Source organism: Motacilla alba, chromosome 1A (assembly GCF_015832195.1).
Source record: "Motacilla alba alba isolate MOTALB_02 chromosome 1A, Motacilla_alba_V1.0_pri, whole genome shotgun sequence".
NCBI classification, from domain to species: Eukaryota; Metazoa; Chordata; class Aves; order Passeriformes; family Motacillidae; genus Motacilla; species Motacilla alba.
In genome coordinates this window covers 56,886,154-56,898,225 of record NC_052031.1, presented here as the reverse complement: position 1 = coordinate 56,898,225, position 12,072 = coordinate 56,886,154, and the positions used below count along the sequence as shown (strand labels likewise).

The 12,072-nt window shown below is 43.1% G+C and overlaps 1 protein-coding gene across 3 annotated transcripts; it reads left to right on the top strand.

The window, feature by feature from the left end:
- The first annotated feature begins 718 nt into the window (after positions 1-718).
- FGFR1OP2 (FGFR1 oncogene partner 2) lies at positions 719-11,940 on the top strand. 3 transcript variants are annotated; one of them, XM_038153459.1, is made up of 6 exons: positions 719-852; positions 3,718-3,854; positions 4,951-5,068; positions 5,967-6,109; positions 9,110-9,223; positions 9,562-11,940. In XM_038153459.1, exons 1-6 carry the CDS (start codon positions 849-851, stop codon positions 9,697-9,699), a joined length of 654 nt encoding a protein of 217 aa, XP_038009387.1. In that variant the 5' UTR covers positions 719-848; the 3' UTR covers positions 9,700-11,940. The 3 variants fall into 3 exon arrangements, with proteins under 3 accessions (XP_038009387.1, XP_038009388.1, XP_038009389.1); XM_038153460.1 differs by having other exon boundaries at positions 721-852; positions 3,601-3,854; XM_038153461.1 differs by having other exon boundaries at positions 723-852; positions 3,652-3,854.
- Positions 11,941-12,072: the final 132 nt, after the last annotated feature.

The following is a 12,072-nucleotide window of genomic DNA, read 5'->3' as shown; positions in this document are numbered from 1 at the left end:
TCCCCGATCCCCGAAACTTCACACTAGCTATACATTTTAAGAAACAGAAGCATCAGCGATCACGGGCAGCAAGTTACGTAATTTGCCTGTTAATTAGCACTCAACCCCGTTTGCTGGGTGTGTGTCTGTGGCTTCTCACGCTCATTAGTGCGCAGCCGAAGTTGTCTCCATTTGAGTCTGGGGTCTGCTTTTAGGAGGGGGTCGGTGGTTGTGATCGCCGGCATTAATTTTCCCCCATTTACTGCTGACTTCACCCTTGATGGCTCTCAGCCACACACCCCAGTCATTTTGGGACTGCCTCCCTTTTTTCCTTAAAAGATGAGACAAGAATACGATCATAGAATCACGCAATGCCCTGGCCTGCGAGGGACCCTATTAGCCCATCCTGGTCCATCCCCCCTGCCATGTACAGGGACACCTTCCACTATCCCAGGTTGCTCAAGAGTCCCATCCAACCTGGCCTTGGACATTGTCAGGAATGAGGCAGCCACAGCTTTCTCTGGGAAGAATTTCTTCCCAATATCCAATCTACACCTATTCACAGTGCAACTGCTTAATCCTGAGTGTCTCGCTAGAGCAGCTGATGTACAGTTCAACACAGATCAAGACCTTTGGCTCCACACCCGGCTCACACCGGCAGGACTCGGCACCTCTAGGAGGGCAGGGCCTTCTCTCGCGACATTTGGAGCTGGCAGCCGCGGAGGGGCGTGTTCTCGCGAGAGCGGAGTGCGGCCGGTACCGCCCCCGCCCCACGGCTCCCCCTGGCGGGGACGGGACGCGCGGCCCTCCCCTCGCGCCGCCATTTGACGTCGGTCGGGGCTGGTCCCGGCGCGGCCGGAGCCCCGGGCATGAGTGAGTTCCGTGGAGGGGTTCGGGGACACGGCGGGAGGTTGCCGCTGTGGCCGCCGCCGGGCGATCGGGAGCGCGGGCCGACTTGCGTTGGGACGCCCCACGGCCGGGGCGCTCTGAGGGGCGTGAAGGAGCAGGACACCCCTTGCCCCCGCCTCAGACCCGCGGGCCGAGGCGGGCCAGGGACCCGTCATGTGTCTCGCTTCGCGCCGGTGTCACGACAGGCGCCGGTGTCGCCCCTCAGCGTCGCGGTGGCGCCGCGTTTTGGGGGCAGGAGGCGACGCTCCCCGCGGTGACACCCCCGGGACGCCGCTCTCACCCCGGGATCTGTCACGCCGGGAGTGCGGCGGTGACGCCCCCGGGATGCTCCTGTCACGCCGGGACCTTTGCACCGGCCTAAATACCTTGGAATTCCTTGGAAATTGCATTCTGGCTCAGCGCTGCCAAACTGGTCTCCGTGGTAACAGAACCCACAAGCTGTGGAAAAAGGTGGCTTCCGGGAAGGATAAAAAAAGAAAGAGGCAGAAAGTTAGGAGAAGGTGGTGGTCGCACGGAGATCTTTATTCTTTGGTGTTGTTTTTTGGTGTTTAATTTGGTAATGAAAGCTATTAGCAAATAGCAGGAAGTGACAGTGTGTAGTAGGAGTGTTGCTGGGATGACTTGGTGCTGTGCTACTTGTTGACAAGGTTGCAGTAACGAGCATCTGTGCAACTGAGCATCTCTGCTAGGGCAGGGCTCAGGAATCATTAACTTCAGCTCCCATAGTCATGCTCATAAAAAATAATATATGATAAGAATTTGCTTAACTCAGTTATATTAATGATTAATTGGAGTTTTTTCCACCCCTTAACTGTCCAGCCTAACTCACAGATTTAGCTCAGTTTCAGGATCAGGCAAAGGTTTTGTTTTTCACTGGCAGCCAGAGAACATTTTAAGATTCAAGGACTAGGACCAGTGTTTTGGATACCTAAAGGTATCCTAGCCATGATTTGGAGCCACTGTGAATCACCATGATACAAACGGTGATTCTGCTTTTTGAGGTGCAAATGCTGCCTGAAAACTGGAGCTGGGCCCTGGCCTGACAGGGGACAGTGACCACAGCATTTTTAGGGCTGTATTCTACGCGTCTTTCCCAGCACATTCCCTGTGAAAAGAAACATCAGTGCCTTTGCCACAAACAAACTTCCTTTTCTCTGACATAGTTGGGCTTGGGCAAAAAGGAGAAAGTACATATATTAAACATATGCTGTTTAAAAATTTATGTGGATGCAGACAAATTATCAGAGGTGTTAAGTGCATTGTAGTTTGAATGCCAAATGTATTCCCAGTTCATGTAGAGGCCTCAGAGGCTTTGTTTATACTGATCAGAGAATTCCTGGACAGTGAGCTGAATTAAAGGCTGCTCTTCAGCAGCAACATGGATCTCACTAAATCAATTTCTGCAACAGTTCAGCCAGTTAGCGGGGAAGGTCGTCTTTTGTCTGGGATATTTCTGTAGGACATCTGACTGGAGGGAGGAGCAAGAAAAGCAGATCTCTAAAAACAGTGCAGTGTGATTCCTTTCCATGACATATTTGAAAGAGCTCCAAGTGCTAAGTCAGGGTGAATAAATTAACCACCTGTGATTGCCCAGCACTCTGCTGGGGGCCTGGCTATCTCAACTACGTCATATGGAAAGTTAAATGCCAACATTGTCCAATAAACAGGAAACCTGCACATGCCAAAATGCTGATGCTTTTGATAGCACATGAATCCCAGAAAACACAGGTAAAATTTCTGGTGTTTGAAATATCCTTTCTTCTACTGCTTACCTGGGATAGGAGGAAAAGGTCAGTTGAGGCAAATTTGAGGATTGCTTTAAGTTTAGATTAAAATCTGGGCTATGATTTGTAAAGGTGCCTGAGAAAGTTAGAAAATCAACCTGAAGTGATTTTTTTTTTCATGTAGCTGAGGAAAGACTCAGTAATCTTTAATGCTTACAAAAATCTTTACTTTTGCAAGTAGCCTGGCTAAGAAATGGATTTAATAGATTCTTTCAGTACCTTAGAACATTTCCTAAACCAAATATTAAACCTGATATCAACAAGGCCCATAAATCTTATAAACCTCTATCGCTGCTGTTGGATTGCTGAAGACTGTTCAAGGAGTTTAAATAGATTTCCTTTTCAGTAGACTAAGTCCAAGATTCCTTAAAAGAAAATAAAAACATAGACTGAAAATCTTGGTCTTGAAACTTAACCTACCAAGCATGAATAGGAAAAAATGCAGTGTAAAGGGCGGTACTGTTTGCAATAGATACAAGCATTTTGCAAGTTTGGCAGTTCTGGCAATCTGTAATTCCTGTGAACAAGTGCTGCAGGAAGAAGGGAGATGTTTTAAGGATGCAGTTGCTTCTTTTCATTAGCTGAGTTACTGTCTTTCTCCATGCTTTGAAAATGTCACAGTTCCATTCCATGCAGCAATGTTTGTGTTCATTAGTAGACGTGAACATAATACGAGCCTTTTGTCTTCTGAACTTTCCCTGAGAAATTTTCTCTACTCCATCAGTTTTAGCTGCTCCTTTTCTGCTGATTAAAGTAATCAGAATCTTCCAGGCCACTGTACTCCTTCAGCATTCTCTTTTGTGCTGGATTTATACCTCAATTATCCTGAAGTATATCTGTTAGGAGGACACGTTAAAAAAAAAAAAAGTAGCATTAAAAATGAATGAGTTCATGTAACATTCTTTTACTTTCTGCATCACTCTGCCAGAAGCACGGGTGCTGCCCAGCCTTGCTGTGCTCATTGCCCTGCCTCTGGCAGCTGGTCCATGCCCCAGGTAGCTGTGCAGAGGTGCTGTGGTGCCAACGCTGCCTTTGTCGTGTTCAGAAATGAGCTGCACCATCGAGAAGGCGCTGGCCGACGCGAAGGCACTGGTGGAGCGGCTGAGGGAGCACGACAGCGCAGCCGAGGCGCTCATTGAACAGACCACGGCACTCAACAAGCGGGTGGAAGCCATGAAACAGGTCTGCTCTCCAGCCTTGCTTGCTCCTGGAAATGGCAGCGCGTCCTCCGGGGGCTTCTGTGCAGCACAGAATGAGCGTGGTGCTGGGTTAATCCTGTAATGCAGACTTGATGTTTTTAGTAGAGGTGTGGCTCTCATCTAAAAATAGCTTGTTTATATAGTTTCTGACTGTGAAAACATTTTCACAGTTACTCCAGTTTAAATATTGAAAACAAGCATTTATTTGAAGAACGCTGGTAGAAATGGGCTTGGTATCTTACAAACCACTCTGTGGTGTCTCTTGGTTTGCTCTCCAGTGCAATACTACACAATTTTATTAATTTCAGCATGCCTGTTTAATCATACAGAGGCTCTGACATGTTTTCTTCTGTACAGAATACTTTGTCTTTGCACTGTCTCCTTTTGTTTCCAAAATAGCGTCTTGGGCTTTTTTGCACTCACTTCTATTCTGATGTTGAGCTGCTCAAGGCATGTTGTTAGATTGAGTTTGACTTTCACTAGATATCTCCTGGGAAAATGTAAGGGTGTCTTGTGACTTTCCATACGGGAGTCCATCCTGTCACTTTAATGAACCCAAGATATGCTAATGGTCCTATAAAATTATAACACCCTGCATGCAATTCAGCTCTATAAAACAAGTCATGCAGAGGCTTCATGGTTTCAGATCAAGAGTATTACATATCCCCATGTGCTGGGAGTCAGGATCTGTTGACTCGGACCTGAGTGACTTGTACCCACACAGTCTTGTGGTTTAAGGTTTTGGGAAGCCACAGTAAATGTCAGGAGGTTAATACCTCATGGTTTGTCTTTACCACATCTCTCTGAGTTTTAAATTGCCTGATGGTGAACTTGGCCTGCATTAACTGAAGGTTAAATAGCATCCTCTACACACATCTAAGGTGATGCTTTTGTGTCTCTAAAGGACAAGATGTCTGCAACACCTTCTGGTGTGTGTGTTTGATATTATTATTTAAAAACAAGCATTGTCTTCCTGGTTACAGACTGTGGGTGACAGTGCTTTGTGACCTGCTGAGTAATACCTGCCTTTGGTTAATCAAATACGCTGTACCTTGTTGGTTTGTTTTTGTAATAACCAGTACCAGGAAGAAATCCAAGAGCTCAATGAAGTAGCAAGACATCGCCCTCGGTCTACTCTAGTCATGGGTATCCAGCAGGAAAACAGACAGATTAGAGAATTGCAACAGGAAAACAAAGGTAAAATATGAATATTCTATCATTTTCAAGCTCCAGCCTGTATCACTGGAAATAGTGAGACTTTTACCACTGATCTTTTTTCAAAACAGAGCTGTAGAAAAAAATTTTTCTTCTAATTTCAATTTATCAGTTTAAATGATCGAAATTCAATTCCAGAGTCGTAAAGTCCAACCTCTGGGACTGATGAAGAAAAAGAGAGATTTGGGGAAAATTACATTTTTTGGTCCTTACCTAATGTCCAGCACAAGTGAGGAGATAAATAGAACTTCATTCTGCAGTATAGGGGTCTTTTTGGAGAAGTGTTCAAAGACTGCTGAAAATAATAAGAGCAGTCAGGAAAAGTTACAGTGTAAGTAGAGAAGTACAATTCCTTCTGGAATTCTGTACACTAGGAATGCACTGTTCCTCCAGGAAAGCCTTAGGTATCCTAACAGTTCCATTCAGCAAAGGATTCAGTAATCTCAATTCAGATGAGTCTTGCCTTATTTTGGGGGTTATTTGTCCTTTGACTCAGTATATTTTGAACAGAAGCATTTTTCAACTGTGGTTTTACCAAGCTGCAGATTAAGACAGAACTGTGAACTCCTTCCTGCCCTTTGTACTGTGCGGCTTGTAGTAGCTAGGGTAAAGCTGCTCAGCCACACTCTAGATGGCTTTTGTCAGCTACAGGGACTGAACATGAAGTCACACTAACAAAAGACTGTTTGTTACTGACCAGGATTTCTCCCAGGCTGGTCACCATCAAAGCCATTTGCAGAGCCTGTGTAGATTTCATGGTGCAGAAAGTGGGGACGCTCAATTACGGGTTCATTTCCGTTTTCTCAAGCTGAAATACTTGTGCATTTTGATTTGGTTCTCTGTGTTAAACTCTTAACTGCATTTTAAATTCTGTTGGCAGAACTGCGCACATCTCTCGAAGAGCACCAGTCAGCTCTGGAACTCATCATGAGCAAGTACAGAGAGCAGATGTTTAGGTTGCTTATGGCGAGCAAAAAGGATGATCCAAGTATAATAATGAAGTTAAAAGAGCAACATTCCAAGGTAGTAACTTCATTGAGGGTTTTTGCTTTGTTTTTTAGTTAACACCTTAGTTTGTAGTGAATCAATTTAAAGCTCACTTCATGTGAATTTTTATGCTATTGTACTCCTAATGAGTCCTAATTTTTATAATCCACGCCATGCAACACGATCAGGAAACTGTCAGTTTCCTGACAGTTGAGTGAGTCAACCTTACCAGCTTCTCATTTATTAAAACTTTAAACAAGTAGCATTTCATTACTGCATTTGCTTAATTTACTTTTGTTTCACTTCAGTCTTTAAGGCAACTGCCCTGTTACACTGCCAGAGGTCAGTAATAGTCCAACTTTTAGACTAGCTTTAACTTATGCTTGTCACACCAACAAATCATTAATAAACCTGTGCTTAGGGAGAGTAGGAGGAACAAGCTTTTAAATTCAATATTTAATTTTTCCCCCTAAATATTGTAAATTAATTTTAAAAATTAAAAGTCCTTTTGACTTTTGATTGACTGGATGAAGCAGGAAACACAAGTATATGCTCAGTTATTCAACAGTCAAAAGGACTTTTAAATTTTGGGGGAATTCATTATTTTGGGTCACTAACAGGTCTAAACAGGATTTTTTTAGCAAAATATTACATTTCATTGAAAATGTAACATAATCATTAGAGCAATGCAGCTGTGTAGACAAGCAAGTTTTAAGTGTTTAATAATCTTTGACCTAATTTAAGTTTGCAGAGCAAACTTAGGGTCTGCTTACTGGGAAAACGGAATTTAAGAATTTGATTCTTTCTTTCCTACTTACAGCATCCTATGTATGTAATTATTGCCATTGGTATGAAAAAATATCATTGGATTAGAACTGTATCTTTAATATAAAATCTTGAAAAACAACAGATAAAGATAATTTTCAACAGAAGTTACCTCAGAATATGATACAGCACCTGCTCCAGCTTCAGGAGAACCAACACAAGAGGGTAAAACGAAACCCATCCTGAAATGGACTGTGATAGTTCATTTAGAAGCACTTCAATGGAAAGGCAGGAAAAAGAAATAAAAAAGAAAAAATAACATCTCACAATGTAATTGGAACAAGAGATTTAGGCTTCAACATTTTCATTAAACCTCTTCCTTCAAGAATGTCTGATGACAAAAATTTAACACCCTTATCCTGACACATTGGATTTCTAGAATTTCATTATTTATTCTCTGGCTCAAGCTTCATATTCAGATTGAACAATGTTGAAACACTTTTTAAATAGCTTTCTCTTGTTAAGCAAAAAATCCATTATACCCAAGGAGTTAAGCTCCCTGGTGCCAGTAATGCTATTTTCCCGAGTACCAGCTGTTATTTTAGTGCCTGTTTACTGATTATTGCAAGGGCATTGATTGCTGCAGATGAAGAAGCACCTCCTTTAAATAGAACAACTGTGTCTTCTTTTAGTGTTGTATGCAAGGAAAAAGTGTGTGTTGGTAGTAGTGACCCTGATCTAAGCATGCTGTTTTAATTTGCTCAGCTGAAACAAGGCCCTGAAATGGGTGCGGCCCCTTTTTGGTTTTATCTCTTTAGAGAGAAAAAAACCCCATGTGTACGAAAGAGAGATACACAGAGGCGTTCACTGTCACTGCACTCTTTGGTTTTCCCCCATCTAAGTTTTCCACATGTGCCTTCCAGAGCAGAGCCTTCCAGTTTGGTGTTAGGGTCTGACCTAACATCAGTGACCTTGGAACAAGCCCGAAGTTGTATTGATCCAGAGCCCACATGAGCTGTGAAAGCAGGAAGCAGGAAGGACAGCAGTGTATCTGAAACCCACAGCTCCTACCCAGTCCTTCTCAAGGGTGCATCCTTGCCTGACCACAGCTTCCTGTCAAGCTAAATTTGGGAGTTCTTTAAAAAAAGAACTTCATGTCATCACCTGCACTAGAAACTGTGAAGAAAATAAAGATTTACAGCAAGTTCTTCCCTGCCCCCTCATATTGAGAGTGGGCAGTTAACAACTGCTGAATTATAACTTGGGCAACTGGAATGGCAGAGAGGAAAGGGCTGATGTTTATTTCAGTAAAGGGTATTCGTTTTGGTCAGATAAGTTTATGATTCCAGCTGAGGCAGTTCTTTGTGGTGGTTTAAAGGCAAGCTGATCATCTGCCAGCTCTATAGACCTCCATCAAATTCATCATTTAAAGGTGGGACTTAGCTTTAGTCTGTATTGTCCTTCATTTCAGCCCTCCTGTCCTGCTTTTCCTGATGTTAGCCAAAAAATATTGGGGATTTTGTCCAAAGACCAGGTCAGGCACAACTCGACTGGCATCACAGCAGAGTTGGAATAAAAGACAAGTTGAAAAATGAAAGCTGTTGGAAATACCTTTAAACTGTTTGGCTTAACTGAGCAGCAGTGAATACCAGAGGGGCACAGGCTTCTCAGGTAGCATTGCAGGGAAGGGCAGCAGTGACCCTTATCCTGAACCTCTGAAGTCCAGTGCCCAAATAAGCTGGAATTGGAGGTGGAGTCTAAGCAAAAGTATCTAAAATAGAGAGTGGAAGTCAGGTTTGAGTTTTGTAGTATATGATATAGTAAGGATGACCAATGCACCTGCTCTTTTTTAGAGAGAAATGCTTGTCCATGGACTGGTACTGGAGATCCGGTTTCAAACACCTAGAAAGAAGGTGACTTTCCCTGCTGCTCTCACAGGAGTGGAGCAGTTTTGCATATCCAAAATAACACACATCAGTTCCTGCTGCACAGGAGAGCCTGGTCAGGGCAAGCACAGCACCATCTTATAGCCATTTTGAGGCCAGGGATCACAGCTGGTTAAGCTTCTATCAAATTCCACTGTGGGGCAAACCAGGTTTATTTAAATAAACAGGACCACTGTGGCTGCCCACACTGTAAAGTTAGAATTTGTTTTCCAAAATTGAGGTCTGTGATAAAAAATGTCGCAGCAGCTCAACCACATTTAATGTTTTGCTTTTTTAATAATGCAGAAAATATATCACTAAGACATTGCTAAATATTGTATCTCAGGAGCTGCAAGTGCACGTGGACCAAATTACAGAGATGGCAGCAGTGATGAGAAAAGCCATTGAGGTGGATGAAAGGCGTGGCTGCAAAGAGCAGGAGCGCATCACCCAGCTCGAGGTGAGGAGAAGGCTGCAGAGGCACAGATATTAAAGGGAGTAAAGATCCTCCCAAGTGTTTTATGGAGTTACTGTCCCAGTTACTCACTGCTGTTGTGTTACCCTTGCCTTGCTGGAGCAGGGGAAGCACCGCTACAGCTTAATCTCAATGAGGGGGTGGTTAAAGCCCATCCAAGAGAGCAGGAGGGTCAGAAACCTCATGTGCTTCCTTGGAGAAGATGACACAGCACTGATTTCAAGTCAGTGTTTTACTCCTTATGCATTAGTTTGGAGTAGAGGGGAGGCTTTACCTGATTTCTTTCTGGAGTCCTATTAATATATTTTTCACTCTGGTTTTAGCAAGAAAACAAAGGCTTGAGAGAAATTCTTCAAATCACTAGAGAATCGTTTCTGAACCTCAAGAGAGATGATGCATCAGAGAGCACGTCCCTGTCAGGATTAGTGACAAGCAGTGATCTGAGCCTGAGGAAAAGCTAAGGACTCTGGAAATCAGCAAGCTTTAGTTGCACACTTAAACCAATGGAGCATCAGGGGGCACTGGTCAAGCACTTGTTACTGAATAGGGCATCAGCAAGAGAAGACATCCAACTCCAGCTCAGTGGCTTTTATACTGTGTAACAAATTCAGCTGGTGTTCTGCAATACCCTCAGTGACAGATTGATTGCCAGAGATCTAACCTCAGTAGGAAATGGATTAATGCACTTGCTGAATTGCAAATTCTTTTTATATGAACTTGTTTTACAGATAAAAGGTGATATTTCAAGTAATTTATATAAGTTATTGCGTTATTGCTCATACAAAGTTCAGTGCAACTCTTAGATAATAAAGGTAAGATTTCAAGTCTGATCTCTGCCTTAGAAAGTAGTAACTTATGAATGTGCTCTGTGCATGATCCACATAGCATTTTTTTCCTTTTGTTTTGGTTTTAATAACTTCTCATTTTGCAACAAACCTCTTTGATGAGAGGGGCACACAGGCAGCATAAAATTTCAGGATTTCTGTCATTTAGCCTTGAGGTAGCTTTTTCAAATACAAGGCCAGTTTTTAAACATAAGGAATGCTGGCAATCAGTAGTTTGGAGTTTTTAAATGAAACAAGATTCTTTCAAATATGTGCACTGAATTGTATTGTGAGAACATGGAAAGAGCTGTTCCTGCTTTGTTGTTCTCAGGAACACAGGTAGCAATACAATTCTGCCTCAGCTTTTACCTTTCAGAGGGGAAATCCAGCTCAGTTCTCTGTCAGTAAGAAGACATGAGTCCTGTGTCTTTCTTCTCCAGTTGCCTGCCCAAACTTCCTGAGTGAGGAATGGCAACTGGAAAGCACAAAAGCAGTGGCAGCAGAAAGGGGAGAGTGGAGGAAGGAGGAAGCAGCTTCATGGCAGAGTTTGCAGCCTGCAATTAATAGTCTTAGTTTTCCTTTCTCCAGTACTAACTAGTCATCAAGAAGGTTTTGAAGTGAGTTAAGCAGAGTGAAAGCTGTCAGCTACAGAAAACTCTGGAACTACAGCTGCCACCCACAGTTTCACATTCTGGCTGTTCAACAGCCAGCCACCAAGCAACATGAGCTGAGCTATCCTGAAATCAACCATCACTTAGTCATCACTTAGTCAAGTTTGATTTTCAGTCACAGCAACACAGAAGGAACTAAGCATCCAACACTTCCTAGCATGCCAGCTTCAATACAGCTTCCTGTGCCCCAGCACAGCTTCTCTGAGCTCAAGTTAAATGTTCCACAAGCCTAAGGGGAGCTTTCAGTGGCACTGAACTGACTTAGGAGCAGCTCAGTACCTTTGTTCTGTTCTCTCTGTTGCTGCTCCTTCCCGTGGTGCTTTTAAGATGAAATAAGTGAGAAAGGAGCATTAGCAGGCAGTTAATGCTGGTTGTCAGTGAACTAATACACTTGCTGACAGGACAAGTAAATCAGGCCTCCACATTCTCACAGCCTGCTTTAAAAATGGAGAAGCTGCTGCTTCTCTGCAGAGCACCTTGGCTTCTTGCTAGGCTTAGGAACACACTGAGGACATTCACATGCATGGAAAAAAGTTATGCTCATTTCCAGACTTGTGAAACAGCCATGGGGAAATTCTGGGGGAACATTTTAGCTCAAGCACAAAATATTCCTGTCTGCTTTTATATTAGCTGTAAAACTTCGCCAGTGCTTCTCTAATCTAGATTTTGCATTTCTGCCATGGCTTGCAAGCTGCTGACTTACAGAAGCAACATCTTTTTTCACTGGAGTGCTCTGTTGTTGCAAACTTACAAGGAATTTTGGGTTCAGTTGTTGAAGTTCTTATTTCTGGAAGCATCTTTTCAGCCATGCACTGGTGTCAAGAGGCAATTCTATCCATTTGCTGCTGAATTCAGCTTCATGGCTGACTTCTGGTTTGGCTTCCAAATACAGAAGAGGGTTGTTGGTCTGTGGCAGTACTTTGAGGTTGCTCTATTATGAAATAATGCTTGATTAGTGTTTATTTTTGTAAATTAAAAAAAAAAGTGACTTAATTTATCTACTCCTAGTCTTCACATTTGATACATCTCCCCTTTCATTCCCCTACCCTGATCACTAGGATTTTTAAGAGCCTTCACAGTGTGTGGAGTGACTATTTTTCATTGCATACCTGTTATTTTTGTAACGCAGATGGCTTGAAAAGGATTTATGGCTAGAATTTTGTACTGCACAGTAAACTTATTTTATCAATAAAGTTGACTGAAAACATGGATGTCTCCATGACTAAATCAAGGTACTGGCTCTGAGATGAGCCTTGTTGGCAGCACAAGATAAGAAAGTAACCAAAACTGTTCTATGTGGCAGCTGTTCAGCTGAGGGCAGACTGAAACTAAATTTGTC